The sequence below is a fragment of the Eucalyptus grandis genome, chromosome 8, assembly GCF_016545825.1.
Source record: "Eucalyptus grandis isolate ANBG69807.140 chromosome 8, ASM1654582v1, whole genome shotgun sequence".
In the NCBI taxonomy this organism is placed as follows: domain Eukaryota; kingdom Viridiplantae; phylum Streptophyta; class Magnoliopsida; order Myrtales; family Myrtaceae; genus Eucalyptus; species Eucalyptus grandis.
This window is the reverse complement of record NC_052619.1, coordinates 52,784,986-52,808,390: the sequence shown is the minus strand read 5'-3', so window position 1 is coordinate 52,808,390 and position 23,405 is coordinate 52,784,986. Positions and strand designations below refer to the sequence as shown.

The 23,405-nt window shown below is 38.4% G+C and overlaps 2 protein-coding genes across 4 annotated transcripts in view; both read right to left on the bottom strand.

The window, feature by feature from the left end:
* LOC104415025 overlaps positions 1-10,242 on the bottom strand; it is a 49,131-nt gene extending 38,889 nt beyond the window's left edge. For all 3 annotated transcript variants that reach the window (XR_005545852.1, XR_005545851.1, XM_039300725.1), the window contains exon 1: positions 9,983-10,242. Coding sequence is in view for 1 of the 3 variants with exons in the window: in XM_039300725.1 (XP_039156659.1) it covers positions 9,983-10,208 (226 nt within the window). In the remaining 2 variants the exon portion in view is untranslated. The remainder of the gene's footprint in view (positions 1-9,982) is intronic.
* The window catches only part of LOC104415021, a 46,445-nt gene continuing 25,360 nt past the window's right edge, over positions 2,321-23,405 (bottom strand). The window contains exon 8 of the mRNA XM_039300113.1: positions 2,321-2,429. The gene's annotated coding sequence lies outside the window, so the exon portion shown is untranslated. The remainder of the gene's footprint in view (positions 2,430-23,405) is intronic.

Here is a 23,405-nt window from a genome sequence, read left to right as displayed (position 1 = left end):
GCTCTCTACTGGGGAGAGACATTATGAACTCTATACTGGAGATCCAAAGCATTCTGGTTAAGTCTACGTCTCTAAAGAAATACTCTGTGTGGCCAAATGTAGGCATCATCAAGCCAAATGGAGCATCTGATTTGAAATCGTGTAGCTCAAGTCCAAGGAATATCATGTTCACATACTTATTAAAGCCCCTAACATATGTGAGGAGGGACATGCCCACAGTACTTGAATCAGCTGAAAGATTCTTCTGCAATTTCTTTGCCATGACATGTCAATTGGACTATATTATTGCTGGGGTACGAACTGCTTAAGGTGGAGTTAGTCGCATTGCAGCAAGGATCATCTTTGAATAAGATTTTGAATGCCCGCCATAGTAGCCTAATATACCTTGAGATAAAGGGAAACCATGATAGGCCTCAGAAGCTATGTCCTGATATTTCAAAAGAATTGGAGTAGCTTTCATCCTATCTTCTATTTGATGCAGTTACCATGTTAAGCACAACAGGTAGCTCCACCTATCCTGCGGTGCAGAGACAAGTTCGTGATACAGGTGAAGAGGACATTACTGACATGGCACGTTTTACTAATATATGTTCCATAATCTTTCAGGTTAAGTAACTTGAGAAATTTCTTTTAGATTTTTTGTTTGATAAAGGAAGTGGTAAATACATAGAGGAGAGGAAGATAAAAGTAGTCCTCACCAGTCCAGTGGAATCACCATCATTGTTGCCAGATTATGGAGACCGGAAGCAAGATTCATCTTCCGAGACTACCGTCGGAAGGATGTCTCACCTGCTGGAGTAAAAAATCTATCGTCTTTTCTCAGGGTGTGATGATCGGAAAACATCAATATGTCCCTTCTGCTTTTCTGGATTGAGATGACATAGTATCTAATACATGTATTGGGGCTTTGACACAACCTAGGATGGGCTGCATGTTATTTATATGTGAATGGAAATCAAGTCGCTGCATGTCATCTATAAATTGATCAACCTTTTTATCAATTAAATGCGAGTGTATAGGATAGCTCTTTTCTCATATTAACCATATGCAAATCCATTTGTATGTCTCGTGAAAGATTGGAAATCATGGGATATGACTTCTACTCTTGCTCTTATAATCCGGAAGGATTGTCTCTTGATGCCAGGATCCTGAGGGGTTGGATGAGTCGGAGGATTTCAAGGAGCTAAAATCAACACTCAGCGTGGTGATTCAAAGTGGGAAGAGGTTAGTTTTCTTCCCCTACGATTTGATTTTGGGTCAACTTTCTCCAGTAAGGTCATTGGGAGGACGGTTTCCCTCCCACTACCTAAGCCACCCCTCATTGCCCATTTTATACAGATGAGGAGATGAGACAGAAGAGGGGGAGAATTATTAAAAGGAAGAAAAAAACTTATTATAAGTGTAGGTGTTGAGTTGGGAGAATCACAAATTCAGTCGTAAGCTTATTGTATAAATTCAAATTTAGTCCTATACATTCCGATTGTAATCCTAAATTTTTGAGTGAAGATACGGAAAAAATTACCAAAAAAGTTACGATTATGTTAATTCATTGTTAAAACTTGCGCATGATTAATGCGCATGTTTTAATTCTAGAGGATTGCGTTTATCACCTCTTCTATGCCTTACATGCACAAAATGCACGCACGCCCCCACGCATGTGGGTACCAAAGCCATTTCTGGTAATTCAGGTTTTTCGTTATCTTTCATGATGTAAAAAGGAATGTAATTTATGTTATGCACTTTGGCACCACGATTGGACAGTTCAATCCAATAAAATCAGGAAGCAATGGCGGCCGCTGTATGCCAACATCTAATGAGTCGGCATTAAATGCACTCTCTTAATTTTGGACAGCGAAATTCTGTCAGAAATATAACAAAATAGGCTGCCAAACCAGATTGAAATTGAAAGGACCACCTTATCAATTGTCTCTCTTAACTGCCCATTTGGTCCAATCTAAAATGCGTGAGCCAAAAAGATTCCTCTCTGCAAAAACTGGTCATCTGAGGTTGTTCTCAGGATTCAATTGCTGATGATGCACCCATCGTCTCCAATACACTCAGATTTTTTGGGGAAAGAAAAGAATCATTATCCGAAAGTACAGAAGTGACAACATTCAAATCAAGAAGGAGCAGATCTTTTCATGGTTCAGGGACCTTCACAAGAGAACTTCAGATGCTTGTTGCTCGAGACGTGAGTACTGCGCTTGTCTTGCTTCTCAGTGCAATCGGTTGAAACTAACATGGCAACCTTAGCGGTCCACATAGGAGACAGATCTGCAGCTAGTGCATTCAATCTCCAATTCTGTCACACTTTAACAAAGGGTGCCTTCGGTGGTTAGTTGTTCCATATTCACTTTCACCTCCAAGCCCGTGTTTAATAAGGAACTAACCATGGCCGGGATATCAGATTTGAGAGAAGCAGCCAATGCCTACATGAGCGAAAAGAATGAGAGGTTTTAAAAATTTTGAGATAGTTCAATGCAGCATATATACATCCAGCAACAGGAACGATTGAGAAAACATTACCAGAGCAATATATAACTGCAAACAAGCAATATTTCTATTTCTACCCAAAGTGATGGATATTTAGTCAAAGGAAGTATCTTGCAGTCATCTTCTTTCTTCCGTTTGATAACCTCAAAAAGCCACTCACTGATAAGCTTTTGAAGTTCAACCCTGATGCTGGACCTCTTAGCATCAGGTAAACTCTGGCATCAATCCAAGGCATTCACATTGTGAGACCTAAGAGGCGACATCTGAACAAACAGAGCCTACATAGGTGTATTTCCAACTTTATTCAATTCAGGAGGAGTCTGAGATGATTTTTTAAACTCTATTAGGATCCATGGAACTAACTCATGTTATTTTAATAGTATAGCATGCACCAAATACGAAACCCAAATCACCCGGTCCCCCTCGAGAGAGGATATGTCACGGTAATTTTATCTGAGCACATTTTGGGGGACAATTCCGTATATCTTCCACTAATTGCTTTATTTCTTGACAGTATATGGAAAATTGAAGGACTAGTTCAGAGGCTGCGGTAATTTAGGATTGCAATCATGCCAGATGGTGATGGTGAGCATATTAATAATAGCTATAGATGCTCTGAGAAGTGAGGAGCACCTGATTCAAGATGTGAATGACTGTAGCAGCCTCCTCAGGTTTGCCTTCAAGTAAATATCCCTGCAAAAAATTGGTTATAAAACCATCTAGTTTGCCACAAATGACAATTAAAGTTTAATCTTAAACCAGAGTGCTAAAAGCCACAATAAATGCTTCCAAATACTGAAAATGTAGTTATATCTCCTTTGTGTGATGACAATGAGCATTCTCATGCCCATAGGTGCTTCATGTCCTAGGATGTGAGCCAAAATTTGGTTTATTCAATCATTAACTCTCGCTTTTTTCGGCCATAGACCTCTCACGTGGTTTACCAAGAACTTTGTACTGATCTGTTTTGCAATATTAATATTTTCCCATTATCAGATTTTCTAATGCAAGAAGACCTATTGCTTTCAGGGTCTGATATTTGTGATTTCAACAGTCTGCGTTTGTAAACTAACTTCACACATGAGAACCCACTGCCCACGGTGTGCTGCTTCATGGACTCACATCTTAACTTCTCAGTTTTCCATAGAGATTCAATGTCTCCTGAAAAGGGTAATTTTCGTCAAACCACTAAATAGGATAAAGAAGCATAATCTCAGAACAATTAAAGAAACAAAGACATTGAAAGACACGGTGCAGCAAATTTTTTTTTTATTTCTTATTTCTACCCTTTTGTTTAAGGAGAGAAAGAAATCATTGTACTGAAGAAAATATTCTAGCACATCCCATCTTTTGTAGTAAGTGGTGGGACCTGGATGAGAGAACTATTTGTGGGAAGAAATGGAAAATAAGATTGTTGAGGGACAAGGGCTTGAGAGCAGCGAAGGGAGACAGCTAGTCTTTCTCACCTACTTTGGCAGCAAACTCCATCCAGATATCAAATGCAGCTTTATGCAAATTCACTCCATTTTTGACAAATCTCTTTGAATACTTTGTGAGCAACACCCAATTGTCTGTATCATTACAAATGCTGCAAAAATTTTCCATGGAAAGAAAGGATGTCGAATAACATGAGCAAACTATTAGATCGAGAGTAGCAGTGCAGACAAAATGATTTAAAATAAAAACGAGTTGATTAAATCGTATATAAATGACACTTATAAATTGGATAAATTGCTTGATAACTATGCATTACATAACACACAATAAAGTGCAATAATGGCTTACTACACGATAATAACATCCTCCTCAGGAGAAACAGCACGGAAGTGAACCTGAAAACAATATCGGCCGTGGTGGGTTGTAATGGCAAGTTATTCTTCTTCAAAAGCTTCATAACTTCCTGCATGAAGGTAGCATCTTTGTGCTCTTTAGCATATTGCTGCATTGCAATACCCCAAGTTAGCAGAAGAATTGTGTAAATAAAACAAATGGAAAAAAGAATTGCTTGATATAGATACACTTCATCATTACCAAAAGACGGTTTGCAGAGACAATTGTAGGGTTGAATCCATAGACATTATGCTCCCACAAGGCCTTCTAACCTACAATTTTGTCAACCCTTAGTTTCTATCATCACGGATTAAGTGCACCATGCAATTTAATTTCTTAGCCTAAATAAGGATTTACAGATGTAGGTTCTGATTAAATCATGTACTCCCAGTGACAATTAATTGCTGCAATCTCCTAAAATGAGTTACACCATGGAACTGCAGTTTGATTTGATTTATTTTTCTTGAAAATTATGAAGAGCTTAATTACTAGAAACAGCTCGAACTGATAACTACCGAAGCTTAATGTTCATAAAAACACGTCTGCAAAAAGCAAATGCTCTTTGCTAAGCTTCAATAATGAATTCAATAACTTGAAGTGGAGGTGTCATTCAAGAAATCAGTCTTACAGAGCCAGCAATGTGCAAAAAGACCTATTTACAGAATAAGCATTTGACACATATTAAGTTGGATTGAGCTTAAAATTGTCCGAGTCATCAACGAGTTAACAAGTTTGTACATGTAAAATAAATTGACCCTTTTAACCACTTAAAACACATTGAAGCATGTCAAGCAGGTTAACATGTTACTCACACAAGAAAAGTTAGTACACATTTAAGAATGTTCTATGTACTTTAAATCGAATGTGCCTTTACACATTCAAACATGAAAAACTATTTCTTGAATATTCCATACCCATGCTTAATACACATGTAGCATCCGTGTACGACAAAATTCTGGTTTACATAATTGACGCATCAAGGGGGGGAAAAACACAAAAGCATAACTAGCTAACAGTACCAGCAGGGTGTTCAAAAACTTTCATAAGCAGCTGAATATGTTCTCCAAGCATGACAGGCTTGAGGTAAAAAGATTATTTGAGAACAAACAACATACAACAAAATGATTGTGCTAATAATAGGGTAAGTAGCAACAATCGAACGCAGAAGAAGAACCAGGTAAATATATTAGCAAGATATTAATTTTTTGAACTTGGCACACAACTTGTGTAGATAAAACTCACCAAAATCGAGAGCCCTTGCACGCACACATGCTTTTGTGACTTCCTGACAAAGGTTGCAGTCATGAATTCAAAGATTTGACAATCTCTGCAATGAAAGAAAGAAACAGATTGATTTATCAACTAGTCACAAATTAAAACTTTACTTCTCAAATGGAACAAGAAGTCAATTGACAAATCTGCGTAGGTTCTGCAAGACATCAAAGAGAAGCTCTAATATCCTCTCTGTTCTTGCAATTTTCAATCATTGACCATGTCCATGCATTTGGAGCCATTGCTCCTTTCGTATTAACGGACTCCAGAATTTTATCATACATCTCCTTCACGGTCTCTGCATAATATTACAAGAACCAAATATTGGAGAAAGAACTACATGATGTGTCAAGACACACATTAGATGGGAAAAAGAAAGAAAAAAACCCATGGGTTCCTCTGACATCCCGAAATTCGGCCGTTTCGATAAAGTGAAATGGGCATTTCGTCCGCGTCTATAGTCCTTTTTTCTCGAGCCGATCACTCACGAGTTAATTAACCTATTAGGTGAAGCCATTAAGGGATATATCCGCGGTAAAATCCCTAAAAGCTACCTAATTGGTTGGATTGGACTAAAATCGCGTCGATCGATTATAACCAGAAATTGAGTTCGATTTCGGGAATCGAATATTCGAGCGTGCCACAATTCATTTTTGTGATCTGTTTCATCGTCGTCAATTTATTGACGAGTCCAAATTTCAATAAAGAAATTATCGGAAGAAAAATTGAAGCCCAAAATAAAATAGAAAGGAAAAGAGAAAATGAAAATTTGCATAAAGGAATTATGTATTTCCTTTTCTTTTTCCTCTCTCTCCCTCTCTTTCTTTTCTTTCTTTTCTCTCTCTCTCCCTCCCCCTCGTGCGAATCCCTCTTCCCCGCCGACTCTCTCTCTTTCTTTTCCCCCTTGCCGTTTCCTTCTTTGCTTTCTCTTCTTCCTTTGACTAGTCAATGCTTATCTCTCTCTTCTCTCTCCTCTTTCTTCTTTCTTCCCCACGCGACCGAACCCCTCTGTTCTTCTTTCTTCTTCGCGGAAACCAGAGACGGACGAAGACAGCAGCCGCCCGCTCGCCGCTCGTCCCACTACCGCACCGCCGCCCGCACCCGCGCCGCGCCCGCCGTTCGCCGTCGTCCCGCCGTCCCGCTGTCCGTCGCTCGCTGCAGCGTCTCCCCGCTCGACCCAGCTCGGTCCAGCCTCCGTCCGGCCACCTCCGGCCACCGCCGAGCTCCGTCGGACCTTCCCCCGCGCCCCCCTCTTCCTCCGCCGGCCTCCCCTCGCCGTTTGGGCCGCCGGATCGGCTTCGGACAGCCTAGGGCAGAAACCCACGAAGTGGGTATTCAGCGACTTCGGGCCCGCTTTTGGGCCGTTTCCGGGCCCCGGATCCGCGAGTCGCTTTGGGAAGAATCGTTCCTCGCGCCGCCGCCGTCGGATTGATCCGATTTGCGCGCGATTTGGTGAGTAATCTCACTAATCCTGGATTAGTTGGCTAATTATGCTTATTGGTTGTTTAGTTTTAATTAATTATGTTTAGGTTGTTAGATTAGAATAAATTAGCAATTATTAGTCAATTGTGATGCAATTTAAATAAATTGATTGCGCAATTAGCAAGTAGACGTGGTCTACTAATTATTGGAAGCATCTCGGGAATTTTCTGACCCCTAATCGGGCTTCAATTTGGCGATTCGAGCCTAAGTGAGATTTTTGGGCATTTAAATATTAATTTTCGGAATTAAATTAAATAATTATTTATTTTCCGAAAATTCAAGGAGATGGTCCGGAACCGGAATATTATGCTGATGACTGTGGTGAAGTCCGTTTATTTAATCGGGCTTTATTTTAAGCTAAATTGAATTTCTTGTATTTAAATATTATTTTTCGAAATAAATTAATTAATTAATTATTTTCCGGAAATTCAACTTGGATGGCTAGTGGCCGAATTTTTATGCTGATGATCGTGGTACAGCCCGTTTATTTAATTGGGCTTTAATTTGAGCTAAATTGGATTTATTGAAATTAATTATTAATTTTCGAAATTAATTAATTATTTATTTATTTTTCGGAAATTAAGATTGAGGTGGCCGACGATCGAAATTTCGTGACGATCGTCGTGGTGAAGTTCGTTTATTTAATGGAGCTTTATTTTGTGTTGAATTGAATTATTTGCGAAGGATTGGAATTATTCTTTCATTGGAAAATCATTGGTTATTAATTGAAAAATAACCGGGCATCGGTTGATAATGCCAAAACTATTTGAGCGGACTATGGAAAATGTGGGAGTTATGAAAATGAAAATATTAGATTTTGGCTAAGGCCAGCCGTGTGCCCACGCGCGATATTTTATTGGATAATTTTAATACGAAGAAATGAGGCCAAGACATTACTTTAATTGAGAAAGTTAAGTGCGAGGCACAATGTCATTGGGCCGTGATGGATTAATCGTGTCTTGGCTTATGGTTGAAGCAAGATGAGTATTGGAAGTTGATGTGATGTGTGTTGTGTTGAGGGTAACCAATGGATCATGAGCAGGTAAAGGACTAAGTACTACACAAGTAGAAGACTTTGTGTAAGTTACCTCTAGCGCCTTATACCATTGCTTATTGTAGTTAAGGACTAAGTATTACATGGCGACCTGAGTCGCATGGGAATTACCTCTAGCGCCTTGCTACATTGTTATGCATAGTGGAGGACTAAGTGCTACACGATGGAAGATCTCGTGTGAGTCACCTCTAGCGCCTTACCCTATTGCATTTTATAGTAAAGGACTAAGTGCTACACGATGGGAGATCTCGTGTGAGTCACCTCTAGCGCCTTATGCTATTGTCATTTGTAGTTAAGGACTAAGTACTACACGATAGCGAGATTTCGTGTGAGCTACCTCTAGCGCCTTATACTATTGTTATTTGTGGTCAAGGACTAAGTACCGCACAATGGCGAGACTTTGTGTTGGGGTCACCTCTAGCGCCTTGAGCCTATATTTGAGTGGGAATGTTGAACTGGAATGTTGAGATTGATTATCGAGTATAGATGGAATCATTGATATGATTTGATCCGTTTGTCATGGATTGATTGATTGAACTGAATTGGCCGGGGAATGGTCTTCGTTGACATGTAATCGACTAGGTCGATTGATCATTGTTTTGATCTGAGGTTGTGAATTGCTTGATTGAATGGAAATGACCGTGAGTGGTCTTGTTGGCTTGTAATCGACTAGGTCGATTTGATCGATGCTTCGATCTGTGATATGATTACTTGGGTACTTATTGTGGATTGTACTGACTTGCAGGTGGGATCAGAGGCCAAGGTAAGTCCTCTACCCTGTGCGTGTTTAGGCAGCCTTTAGTATAATGGTTTACTAATCGGGCTTAGTGGGGTAGAACTCGCCGAGACGTAGTCTCATCAGTTGGGGAAAACCATTTCGGGACCCCGCCGAAGAGCTAAGGAGGAGGAATCCGAGAAGGAGAACTCGGAGGTGAGATATGAAGAAAATGATTTTTGGAAGAAGGAGACATTCGAGAGGGGCCTTGAGTACGGCCTAGTTCATCTAAGTTTTCGTCTTCTTTTGAGATCTCTGTTTTGATGTGAATAGTTATGGAGGGGTTTGTGTTTTATATAAAAGTTTGGTTATAAATTTCAATATGAAAAATATGGCCTTACTTTTCTATCCCATCGTTTTATTGTCTGGGGATTTTAACTACTTCCGCATGTGCTTAAAGAAAGAAAGGGTCGGCGATACTTTGTCCTGGGATATCGCATTATAAAATCGACCAAGTGAGAAGGATGTGTGCGTGCCCGAGGATCGGGGCGTGACATCCTCCATTTCAGCACTTGCTTCAGAAGAATACAGTAAACTAGAAATGATCGAACAAGGGAAGCAGGGCAATCTATTGCCACGAACTGGCCCTGTGAATTCCAACGACAATCACATCAAAACCTCATACTGCCAAGAGAAATGCAGCTCCGTTTTGTATCAACAAACTAATTCAACCCAGAACCGACATTGAAGAACATGAAGCGCTAGACTAGAAGAAACAATTCGACGCGATTCATTCTATTACAGAATCATGTCTCCAATATCAAATATACGAAGCAAACACGATGAACACAATAAATAATACGGCGTCTCAATCTACAAGCACGATCCCGGCAGCTTAATCATCCCTCCACTTCAACTCGACTGCTCCACCAGGTCCACATCCCTCGAATAAGTTATCCAGACTTGCTCATCAATCATCAAATTCTCCACCCGCCGCCCCATATCTAGACATCAAACTCGACCTAAAGAAGGCCCCCCACTGACAAAGAACCCATCAGTCTGGCATCTACAATCCCCGTCGAGATTCCTCAGTAGCGAAAAAAGAAAAGCCTAACAGACGACAACAAGCACGCTACCTCCGAAAACCGAGGGACGGAGCAGCGGAGGAGGAGGAGGAGCTGCGATCTCGACATGCTTGCGCACGAATCCGAGCGCATTCCGCGACTCGGTGGTCATCCGGGGGGAGGAATCCAGCCGAGCCGACATGAACCGGAGGCTACGAGCTCTCGCGGCGGCGGCGTGCTCGGCTCCGACGAGGAGGAAGAAGGGAATACGGTGATGTTCTCCTGTGGCGGCGTCCATGGCCACTTACGGTGTGGAACAATCAATAAAACTTTCGAAATGGAAGAAAGATAAGGTAATATATGTAGAGAGGATATATGTCTGGAGATGCTTATTATTTAGCCTATGGAAAAAAAAAAAATTATGGCAAGTCGAGAGAAATTTAAATTCCATTCGGTGAAGTAAAGCATTTGGGGGATTAATTAGTAATATTTTGATTATTAATTTGCTAACATTATTAAAATTCATCATTTTATGATATTTTGCTTTCTGATATATTTACTCTTGGTCCATTTTGATTTAGTGGTTTAGAAAAGGATTTATATGTGAATTTGAAAAATTGGCTAAGTTCAATTTTTAACTTGATTAAGTATAAATAATTTCATGTTTGATGATCATATGAATTTTGGTTTACGAAGCTTATTAATATTGAAAAACATCAAAAACATATTTCACTTTTTGCATTTTCACATCGATTAGACTTGTATTCCTCTTTATAAAAAAAAAAAGTCATGTTCACTCAAAAAATGTCAATCCACAAGTCCTAAATTCTTACCCATCAAAAGCACTCGAAACCAACTGAAAATTAAACTGCTCAAACATGGAGAAAGAGATTGAAACAAGTTTTAGAGTGGGACTAATTCGGTCTTTTCATTATTGAATTTTTCTTGGATGCATGCATATGTTAATTATAAAGTATTTTTTCATTGAACTAAGGTTGGGTTGGGGAAAAAAAGAGAGGAAGGAAAACCCCACCGATAATAAGAAACGATCTGTCGTTTTATCAACCATCGATACAACCCGCTTCAGCATGTCAAAACCGCAACGGGCAAAGAAGACAAAAGCCGAAACTTCGTTTCAATCGATGCACAACGGCAGAGAGAATCAATACCCCCGTCCAATTCCTTTCGATTGACGTTTCTTTTTCCCAAAAGCAGGAGTTTCGAGCGCCAATCCCGAGAAGAACAAACAAGTGGAACAGAACGTTCCTCAGATGGGAGCAATTGGTAGTGGTGCGGCATTACTCGTGCAACAAGAAATCAATAATGCGGCGAGCCAGGATACAGGAACTGCGGCTGATGTTAAGGACATAACTGAACTGTTATTTATTTTTTGTGATCCCACATTTTTTAGACCCACATTTTCTCTTAAAGTTGCGATTATTCGACGAATGCAATTTTCCACACTTCGCATCCTTTCGTGACAACCGCCCATTGGTTACCGTTTTGATGGAAAATGGTATAAATAGGAACGTATGTTCAATTTTGAAGGGTGATGACAAGGTCTAACTCAAACTCTCTCATTTAGAATACACTATCGTACGAGAGTGAATTGGATAGTAAAGTGTCCCTAATTTTTCTTTGATTTCAGGTTTTTCTAACGAACGCGAACAAGAACAATGGCTGGAGATTTGTCTTCAATTGATCCTGGCTTCCGCATATGAATTATTTTATCTAACATTTGGTATTAGAGCCAGGTTAAAAGCCTCTGCCTTGCTTTGTTGTATTTTTTTGTGATTTTTCGGTGTGCTTTTGGGCTTTTTTTAACATGAACAGTAATTCGGAGTTTTGAAGCCAATAGAGAAACTCCCAAATTCCGACGACCCACCCCTTTATTTTCGGACTCGCACGGTCGCACCGCCATGAGGAATATTAGTCATGAGTTATTTTGGCATATCGGTGTTCGCCGGAGGCTAATCGGGCGGCGGAAGTCGCGGTGGTTGAAAGAATTGTGTTTTGGGAAATTTTCGTCTGATTTTGGGGCCAATTTTTGCTCATTTTCACCGAAACTTAGACCCATGTGATCGTACCGGCATGCTCTTCAAAACCCATTATTTATTTCTGTCTGGGATGGGCTGCCGGAAAAGAAACCATGGTGAAATCGCGGCTGAAAATGGCGAAAAACCGCGAAAAGGCTTTTGTTTGCGTGAGGAAGAAGGGGCGTGGAGCCCACGCGCATGCTGCGGTTGTAGGCGCGTGGAATCCACGCGCCACGCGCTCTCACGCGCGCTCAACCACTGCGCACGTGGGATCCATGCGCGCGGCATTAGCCAGCACTGCGTTGCACGCGCGCCGCATGCCGAACGGCGCGTTTGCGGGGCATGCGCCCGCGCGATGAACCGCGTGCGTGTGGACCACACGCTTCCCGCGGAACGGGCACGTGCCAGGCACGCGCCCGACGTCTCCTCTGCGCAGCTCCTTTTTTAACACTTTTGCCCCAAAATTTTTAAAATTTTTGCAATCATGCCCTTGGCCAATTTATTTACTGTTCTGCCCTTCAATGATTTTATTTACTATTTTTGTCATTTCATGTATTTCATGAATATTTTGTGCATGAAATTAAATGTCCAATGGTCCATATATTTAATTAATTAGGAGTGGCCACAGCATCTTTAATTAATTAAATTATATATTAAAAGCCACCGGATCATATTTAGAAATGGACATTGATTGTAATTAATTATATTAATATGATGAATTTTATCTCACAGGAATTTTCATTATATTAATATGATTAATTAGGATGAAATATCATATTATTTTTCTTAATTTACCCACAGGATTAAAAAAAGGCATATAATATGGTAGTTTCTTCATGAAGTAATTATGAATCTATTTAAATTAAAAACTTAGCCCACATGTAGTTTTTATGTTATGTGATTCATATTGTGACATATTTACATTGGTAAAATATGATTTATTTATATTTGCCTCAAATTTTGTGACATAAGTATGATTATTTGATATGCAGTTTCGCAACCTATGAATTTCTCTGAATTTAAGTTTGATATTCCTATACTGAATGGTGAGAACTATAAAGTTTAGAAGGAGTCAGTTCTTCTTCAATTAGGGTGGATGGACATTGACTATGCTATAAGAAAAGACGAACCACCTGCTCCTACTGATTTGATCACTCCAGCTAAGATAGCTCTTTATAACCAATGAGAGCGGTCCAACCGCGTTTGTGCCATGTTTATAAGAGCTAAGATATCTCCTAGTATTCGTGGTTCAGTTTCTCAACATAGCAATGCTAAGGCTTTATTGGAGGCCATAGATGCGCAGTTTGAAAGTTCTGAGAATGCGCATGCCATGACCCTAATTATGAAGTTTTCATCATTGAAGCTCACTAGTGTTAGAGGTGTGCGTGAGCACATCATGCAAATGAGGAACATTGCAGCTCAGCTTAAGAATCTTGAGGTTGAGATATATGAATCCTTCCTTGTGTATTATACTCTGAACACTCTCCCACAATAGTATACACCTTTCAAGATCTCTTATAACACACATAAGAATAAATGGTCAATTAATGAACTCATGACCATGTGTATTCAAGAGGAAGAAAGACTGATTATGGAATTGGGAGAAAGTGCTCATTTGGCAACACAAAGAAAGAATAAGGGCTATGGCAAGCATAAGAGAAAATGTAAAATACCTCCCCAAGCTGACATTAAGAAAGAATCCAAGTGTTTTTTCTGTAGACAGAAGGGGTATATAAGGAAGGATTGTGTCAAATTTAAGGCTTAGCTTGAGAAGAAAGGTAATCCAATCTCTTGTGTTTGTTATGAATCTAATATGACTGATGTAAGTCACAACACTTGGTGGATTGATTCTAGATCAACAATCCATATTTCGAATTCCTTGCAGGGTTTTCAAAACCACAGGAAGCCAGTGAGAAGTGAACAAAGCATCTATTCAGGAAACAAGATGCGTTCACATGTGGAAGCTATTAGGACATATAGACTAGTTCTCAATAGTGGTTTTGTTTTAGATTTGGAAAAGACATTTTATGTTCCTAGTTTTTCTAGAAACTTAATTTTAGTTTCAAGATTTGTACCTTTGGGATACTCTTTTAACTTCTCAAATTCAAACTTATATTTATCATTTAAATCTGAAATTGTCGGGAGTGGTACTTTTTCTGATGGTCTTTTTCGAATTAATTTACAAGACAATGCCTATTATGATGCGATGCATGTTCATAATAAAGCTGATATGAAACGATGTGTTGTGAAAGAACATTCCTTTATGTTGTGGCACCGGAGATTGGGACATATCTCCATAGAAAGAATTAAGCGATTAGTAAATGATGGAGTACTAGGTACTTTAGATTTTACTGATTGTGATACTTGTGTGGACTGCATAAAGGGAAAGCAGACTAACAAAACAAAGAAAGGTGCCAAGAGGAGTACAAAAATATTAGAAATCATATACACAGATATTTATAGTCCGGATATAGACTCATGTGGTCAGAAATACTTCATCTCATTTATAGATGATTATTCACGTTATATGTATCTCTACTTGATTCATAATAAATATGAAGCATTAGATGCCTTTAAGGTATTTAAGGCAGAAGTAGAGAAACAATGCAATAAGCAAATTAAGATCGTGAGATCATATAGAGATGGAGAATTTTATGGTAGATACACTAAAGATGGACAAGCACCTGGTCCATTTGCAAGATTTCTTCAAGAGCATGGGATAGTTGCCCAATATACTATGCCTGGTTCTCTGGACCAAAATGGCGTAGCGGAAAGAAGAAATCGGACATTATTAGACATGGTGCGTAGTATGCTTAGCAGCTCCAAACTTCTTAAATTCTTATGGACTGAAGCACTTAAGACGGCAGTGTACATATTAAACCGAGTTCCGACCAAGGTTGTCCCAAAGACACATTTTGAGTTATTTAAGGGTTGGAAACCGAGTTTACATCATGTGCGCATTTGGGGATGCCCGTCTAAAATGAGAATTTATAATCCACAAGAAAAGAAGTTGGACCCAAGGACCATAAGTGGGTATTTCATTAGATATGCCGAAAGGTCTAAGGGATATAGGTTTTATTGTCCATCTCATACCACTAGGATTGTGGAATCAAGAAATGCTAAATTTCTTGAAAATGACTTGATCAGTGAGAGCGATCGACTGAGGGATCTTGTTCCTAAGGAAGATCATTTAGACACTCAACTTTCCATCTCAAGTTTAAGATTGGTTGTTGCTCTTAATGCCCCTTCAGTTCAACCGACTATTGAACAACCAATCGTTGAAGTTCCACAACCTGCTGATATTGATCTAGTAGATCCAGTTGTTCAGCAATTACAGAAACTGTTGAACAACCAGTTGAGCAACACGCTCCTCAAGAGAATGTTGATGCAACATTGAGAAGATCTTCTAGAATAAAGAAATCGGCTATTCCTAGTGATTATATTGTGTATTTACAAGAGTCTGACTACAATATTGGAGCTGAGAATGATCCTGAAACGTTTTCACAAGCCATGGATAGTGATAAATCCAATTTGTGGTACAATGCCATGAAGGAAGAGATGAGTTATATGGCATCTAACAAAGTCTAGGATTTGGTTCAGTTACCTGATGGTGCGAAGGCCATTGGTTGTAAATGGGTCTTCAAAACTAAGAAGGATTCATTGGGTAACATTGAAAGATATAAAACTAGACTTGTTGCCAAAGGATTCACTCAAAAGGAAGGAATCGATTACACGGAGACTTTTTCTCCTATATCTAAGAAAGATTCTCTTCGTATTGTTTTGACTTTGGTTGCCCATTTTGATATGGAATTACATCAGATGGATGTAAAAACGGCGTTCCTCAATAGAGAACTAGAGGAGGAGGTTTACATGAAACAACCTGAAGGATTCTCCTCTAGTAAATGTGAGCATTTGGTGTGCAAGCTTAAGAAATCTATATATGGTTTGAAACAAGCATCCCGCCAATTGTACTTAAGGTTTCATGATGTTATCTCTTCATTTGGTTTTATAGAGAATGTCATGGATCAATGTATATACCAAAATGTTAGTGGGAGTAAAATTTGTTTCCTTGTACTGTATGTGGATGATATATTACTTGCAACCAATGATAAGGGATTGCTACATGAGGTGAAACAATTCCTCTCTAAGAGTTTTGACATGAAGGATATGGGTGAGACATATTATGTTATTGGCATTAAGATCTATAGAGATAGACCTCGAGGAATTTTAGGACTATCTCAAGAAACCTACATCAATAAGGTTCTAGAGAGATTTCGGATAAAAGATTGTTCACCAAGTATAACACCCATTGTGAAGGGTGACATGTTCAATTTGAACCAATGTCCGAAGAACGATCTAAAAATGGAACAAATGTACAACATTCCATATGCTTCTGCTGTTGGAAGCTTGATGTATGCTCAGGCTTGCACTCGACCTGACATCGCTTTTGCTGTGGGAATGTTGGGAAGATATCAGAGTAATCCAGGTTTATATGAGTTGTACAATCATTGGGATTGAATACTTTGCATGTAAAATATTTAAACGAGTAAAAAGGTCCATAATCTTTGAGAGCAAAAGTCGATGGAGTTTTTCATTGGCTATGTTTGAAGTAAAAAGAGTTTGTAGCCTCACACACCAAAAGTCACAAAATGTCATTTTCAAATTATCAAAGAATGTGAAAGATTTTTTTTTCCTTAAATCACAATTAGTTCACGCAGACAATATAATATAAGAACCCCGATGCGTGGCATGTGCGATGTTTGGTGGCTCTCACAGATTTATGTTCGTAGTCAAATGTTTATAAAAGCACAGAAAAGTTTACACAAAACAAAAAGGTGGAAGTTAAATAGTAAGAGAAACTCGAGAGAAAATTATGAAGAGTAAATTAATCAATTTTATAGAAACCAGTCATCAAACCTCTTCTTTTATTGGTAACATAAACACATCAACACCTCATTCGACTTAAGTCAAATTTTATAAGCACAAAACAGATTTATAGATCACTCCTTTTTGGATCAGGCTCATGCACCACTCATTCACTTTGAAAGTGAAATATTTATATGCTACCATCATTGTTTCTGCTATTCCGTTCAAAGATTTCTTCTAGAGGAGTCCAATAAGCACAAGATAGATCACTGGAAAGGGCAGCCCAAATAATGATGCTGCAATAAGCCATGGAGCAGTGGAAACAGTAAAATGATTCGAATTAAGGGTTCGTTCATTTCACAGAAAATATAGTATTTTTGGAAAATATTTTTTGGAAAGTCATTTTTCAGGAAAATGTCATTATTTTCTAGTGTTCGTGTAAAATTTGAAAATGACGTGGAAAATGTTTTTTGTTGTACGGTAAAAAAAAAAAAACTTTTCTTTATGCATCTTTTTTTCAAGAATTTTATTTTCATTTTATTTTTTAAAATTGATTTTTAATTTTTTTAACAAGATCGATTTTTTTATTTTTTTAAACAAATTGATGTTTTAATTATTTTTTATTTCTCTTTTCTTTTCCTTATTTTTATCTTCTTCTTCTTCTTCTTCTTTGGCCGATCGCTGGCCATGGCAACGGCCGATGGCGGCGAGGTGGAGCTTGCCGGCTTGAACTCCTCGCTAGCTTGCCGATTTAGCAACCGGCGAGCTCGAGCTCCCAGCCTCTAACTCGCCGCTTGCCGCAGGCTCGCGCTCGCCGCCGCCCGCCAAACGGTGAGTAGGAAGCTCGAGCTCACTAGAGGTCAGCGAGCCTTGAGCTCACCGCTCGCCAGAGATTGATGAGCCAGGTGAGGCCCAAGGCCGACGGCGACGAGCCTTGATCTCACTTAAGGCCAGCGAGCTCAAGGCTCGCCCGTAGCCGATCGCCGGTTGTAGTCATGTTGGCCGGTGACCAGCCAAAGAAGAAGGTGCAAAAAATAAAAGGAAGAAAGAAAAGAAAAGGAGAAAAAAAGAAGAAAAACAAAAATAAAAATAATTTAAAATTTGGATTATTAAAAAGGAAAACAAGATAGAAGGAGATTAGCAGGGTATGAGACAAGAGAGTGAGCAAGGAAAATGTTTTCCTCAATTTTAAAAGTGGAAAACATTTTCTCCTTTTTATAGAAGACTTTTTTTCCTTGATGGAAAATGTTTTTCACAATTAGTTCATTTTCCGTGAAATGAACATCGGAAAATACGGAAAATATTTTTCTGAAAATTATTTTTCATAAAATGAACGGAGCCTAAGTGATGAAAGGAGTGTATCTCAGTTAGTACATCTCGGAGGACTACACATGGAGAGAAGGTATTGTAAGAGCTATTGGTGTGAACCACTGAGTAGTTGATAAGCGGTGCATGATTTCGGGGTTGACTTTGTTCGATTCGCATGCTGGTCTTAACGGACAAACATCAAGAATCTCCATCTTAAAAGAAGAATACATCTACAAACTACCAAGATGGAAGGGAAAGTCTGACATGGACTTCCTGCCTTAAAAAGGGATTGCTGTATGACCTCAATTCAGTCAGATCGGGTAGGCATTCACCACGGGAGATTGGAAACTCAGAACATCATGGAGTTGTTTGATCAAACTTGGCAAATTTCTGCACAAGAAAATATAATGGACACCTACTCTCCTGAGTACTTTTTTTCTGATAAGAAGTGCTTCCTATTCTGTTATACATATCAATTATAAGTAGGTTTAGATTAGTGATTTAGTTCTGCACGTACCCTTGTTCAGATCTTCTTTGTTTTGTTTTGGTTTGGTTTAGATGTTTCAGTGGCTTTGAATTGCTAATTAACTTACCTAGTGAGGTCAGGTCAAATTATATAAATTCCAAGTGCATTATTTTGTCAATTTATTATGTAGTGAATTATCTGAGATACCTTATAAATTGCTACTTTGACTTACCGCATTTGAAATTCGTCGATGCCCATTATTCATGTAGGAGAACATTAACTTCATTATATTATATATGTCAAAGTGGCTGTTACAATGTGTATGCAAGTATCTCAGCGCTTATGGCATCTCCTCTTCTACAATAACCAACACAAAATTGCGACATGAAGGAGATGGATACTCTACGTCAGTAAACGCATGTCCAATTTGTTTTTTGAGTAAAGCATGGCTCTTAAGTTTGATTCACAGAAGTTGGAGAGGAGGCACAACAATTCTTAATTGTACTAAAAAAATGTTTCCAGTTGCAAATGGATTTGGTCTAACATTATCCAATGTTGCAGTAAATATGAAATAATGACCCAACTCATCTAATTTCAAATGAATAGTAGTATGGCATTTTTTTTTTACAATTCTCAAAATTTAACATGGAATAATCTCACATTGTCTGCGAGTTCTCATATTTTTGCTCTTTCTTTTCTTTTGCAATAGATAATCCACAAGCATTGACCAATATAATGAAGAGCCACACCTCCAAAAAATATTATTTGAAATAGAGAACTTTCATACTTGAGATCATGGGGAGTCAATATATAATTTTCTAATCATTATAGTCATTGGAGAGGTTTCACCAAACTTTTGCTAGTCTTTGGAGAGGCTTTTGAGTTCAATTGGGAATTTGAAAATGCTAATTGAGTTAGGCCGCATTTGGTAATGCTTTTGTTCTTAGGAACAATTTCTGATAAGAAATAATTCTTTTTTATTCTATTCCGGGAATAATTTCTAAGCATTTTAAGATATTTGGTAATTGTTCAAAATTCCAATTCCCGGAATAGAATTGTATTTGGCACCGTCCTCAAAATTTCTACTTCAAATCATATTCTTTTGATTTTTAAATAATTTTATTACTTTTTCATTTTTTTTTTCTTCTTTTCTTCTTTTCCTTTATTTCTCTTCTTCTTCTGCTTCAAGGTTGCCGGTCGCCAGCTTTGGGATGACCAGCAACGTCATGTCTCGAACCTTGAGCATGCGAATGATGGTCGATTAAAAATGCGATATTTCAGAACGCGTCACCGACCCATTCTTTTTATCTTTTGGTTAAACACATGCGGAAATGAATTAAATAAACACCCAACCAATCAACAAAACAGGATAGTAAAATACAACAAACGATTTCCAAAAGTCGCACATTTATTTATTCACTTGTTAACCCAACGAGTTTAACATTTACATGCCTACAACAAAATGTAACTCCTGCACGACCTATAAGCAAAAAGGGTCAGAAAGGTGAGGGTTAACACTAGCTTCACTAACAGCAAGACCAGCCAAAACATGTCGCATCTCACGCCCACCATAGCTGCACTTAACAGTTCCCCACACTATGGCCCTGAAAATATTTAACAACAGTAGGGTAAGATATAAATCTCAGCGAGTTAACAGCCTAAACCTCGATTAGGATGCAAATTCATCTCGGAAGCAACCTAAACACACACCACATAAAAACTTATCTCACCTTGGCACACCCCTGCATATTAGCACATCTCACATGGCAATAATAGTGCAACACGCATAACTAATTATCAAAACACATTCTAAAAATTTCATGCGCATTACCAACACACGTGTTTCAATTATTACAACCCTCGGGCCACGGCTAACACAAGAGCCGGTAGTCTTCCGACATGATGGGCATCGTCCTGCCCCATCGGGCACAGCATTGTCTAGAACCCCCGCCTAGATAGCATTCCATAAAAGAACATCGGTTCGGTCTCAACTACGACTTGGCAACCAGACCCCCGCTAGGCATCTGATTAAAATGGGGCATCGCCCCCAAACTTCCGTTGGATGACGGGTTCAATTAAATGACCACACAAGCATGCCAACACACAAGCCAATTTTTATCTTCCATCAATTAGCCCAGTGTAAAAGAGTTCGTGCTTAAATAACAAACCTCGGAAAATCTTTACATTTAAAATTTCGGTAAAATAATCACACGTGGTCACGTATTTAAAATCAACCCATCAAACTTTGCACACTTTTATTTTAAAACCCCATTATTTTATTTAGCATGGAAGATTCGGCGTCTAAACTAGACACCTCAATTTTTTTTTTTTCTTGCCCATAGAACCTTTTTTTTTTTTGAAATAGTAATCAAAGCATATACATTAAACAACCAATAACACAACATAACAAACTCAAATAATCGGAATTATACATAGATCCATCCAATAAAACAAGCATAAAATTCCACTTAATTAAACTAATCCATCATTAAATTACACTAATCGAGAAAATTAAGCTAATCACAATTAATTAAACTAAGCATGATTAATTAGACTAACTATAATTAATTAAAAATTAATCGACATTGATTAAAATAATTATGATTAATTAAATAATTACCATAAGAAAATAAATTACGTTTAAATAAATAAATTACGATTAATTAAACTAAACTCAATTAATTAACCTAACAACGATTAATTAATTTAATCGTAATTACTTAAACTAATCGCAATTTAAACTAATCACAATTAAAATTAATCTAAACCATTCTTAATCGTAATTAAGAATAAACTAAAATTAACTAATACTAATTGCCGTTAATATTAAACTAATCCACCCCTAATTGTAATTAACATCCTAACTCACCGATTTCCAGCGACGGCAAGTTCATGGCAACGGCGGTACAACGGCACCGAGAACGGGATGCTCTCGGCTTGAACGAAAACTCGACGGCAGCGACCGCGGCTCCTCAAACCCATGGCCAAAAAGAAGGGGGTGCTCGGCTTGGGCAATGGTGGTGATCTAGGCTAAGTCCAGCCTCACTCGGCCATGGCTCGACCAAGCCTCGCCAGGATTGGGCGAGCCTCGCCGGGCCGGGGAGGCTCGAGCGAGGCTCGCTTAGCCACTGGCGAACTCGTTGGACCTGGCCCTGGCCTGGCAAACCTCTAGTGAGCTCGTCGGACTGGTCACCAACGACCAACAACTGTGGGAGGCGGACAGTAGAGGCAACGATGGAAGGCTGTAGCAGCGGCGGCAGTTAAAGAAAAAGAGAGAGGGAAGAAGAACAAGAAGAAAGAAGAGAAAATAGAAAATATAGGTTTGCTTGATTCTGGAATTGTTCCCTGGAAACAATTAATCAACTTTTTTTTACTTCTCAATTCTATTCCAAATCTACTTCCAGGAACAAAAAATTATAAATTTGTTCCCGGGAACAAAAATTTTACACAACAAATTTCTGCTCCAAATCCATTCCTGGGAACAAAAAAAAAATAGAAATTATTACTGTTTGGCAAGTTGCCAAGCAGACCCTTAAATTCTAGATGAGATCTAATAGGTCACATCATGTTCATGAGCTTATTTATCGTACTTGTTAGTGGCTCAAAGTTTTAATATGACACAAGACTATTCTTACACATTGGTTTTATGTACTTTAATTTAGTAGGGTTTTGCATAATAATCAGAACAATGCATGGATTTAAGTTCAACTACAATGCTTCATGACGAGCAATTTATTGACACTAACAACAAGTTAAATGCAAAGGATGGTTCACCCCGAAATAAAATGTAATCTTTTCTTAATTCGATTGATCACTAGGGGAGTGCTTTGATGAAGATCAAGCCTGATAATTCCATCAGGCTTTATGCTTAGGAGTTAATTTGGGCCTGCGCCTAGTCAACCCATTAAATTGAATCGTCTAGAGTTCACCTTAATTAGGATGAAGCGTAAAAAAAAAAACTTGCTTGGAAGTTTGATGTCTGCTTTTGTTGACTTGACTTTGAATGAATATACCCACTCATTGGGGGAAAAAGCTTATCTTAATCCCAAAATTTCTACACCACTTATTCCATTGATTTTTTGCGTTAAGAAACGCAATAATTTGTCAACTTTGACAGGCTAGAGTGATGTTTCAAGGAACCATTCTTATTGACCAAATTTTGCAGCAAACTAGCCCATGACTCTCTCTGCATATTCCTCAAATCCCCCTTGGCTTCTAAGTTCAATGACCTTCCTTTGTAGTTACTTAGTTTTTCTGTGGGAAAGAGCAAAGGTATAGATAGTTAAGGCCTACATCTATATGAAAAGTCTTTCTTTTCCATTAGTAGGAGTCAGGCAATGGGATCCTATCCGTGTTCTCTTCTTCCATGAGCTTTTGAGCTAATGGAGGAAGCTTAATTTCGGTTTGAACGGAGGAGTTTGATTTGAATATTTGTGATGAGACTTTTGGACTTTCAATCACTAAAACACAAATTTAGTGGAGTATAATCAAAGCTAAAGCTACTAGAAAGCAAATTTGATCTTCCATTCGTACTTCCCAAGATTATTATTATTTTTTTTTTAAACTCATCAACGTGAGTAATAACTTTAAGCTTAGATTTTTTTTTTTGGTCACACTCGGATTTATGACTAAAAAGACTTAAGAACTTATGAATTTCAAAATGGAATATTTTTACACCTTCAAATTCAATGAGATTTTGTTTTCTATCGTGAAACATGAAATGTTTAATTATCACAAAATTGATTTAGAAAATAAAAAAAAAAATACTTGCAAACAAATACTATTTGTTCATAAATACTTTGATGTTTAAATAGTCTAG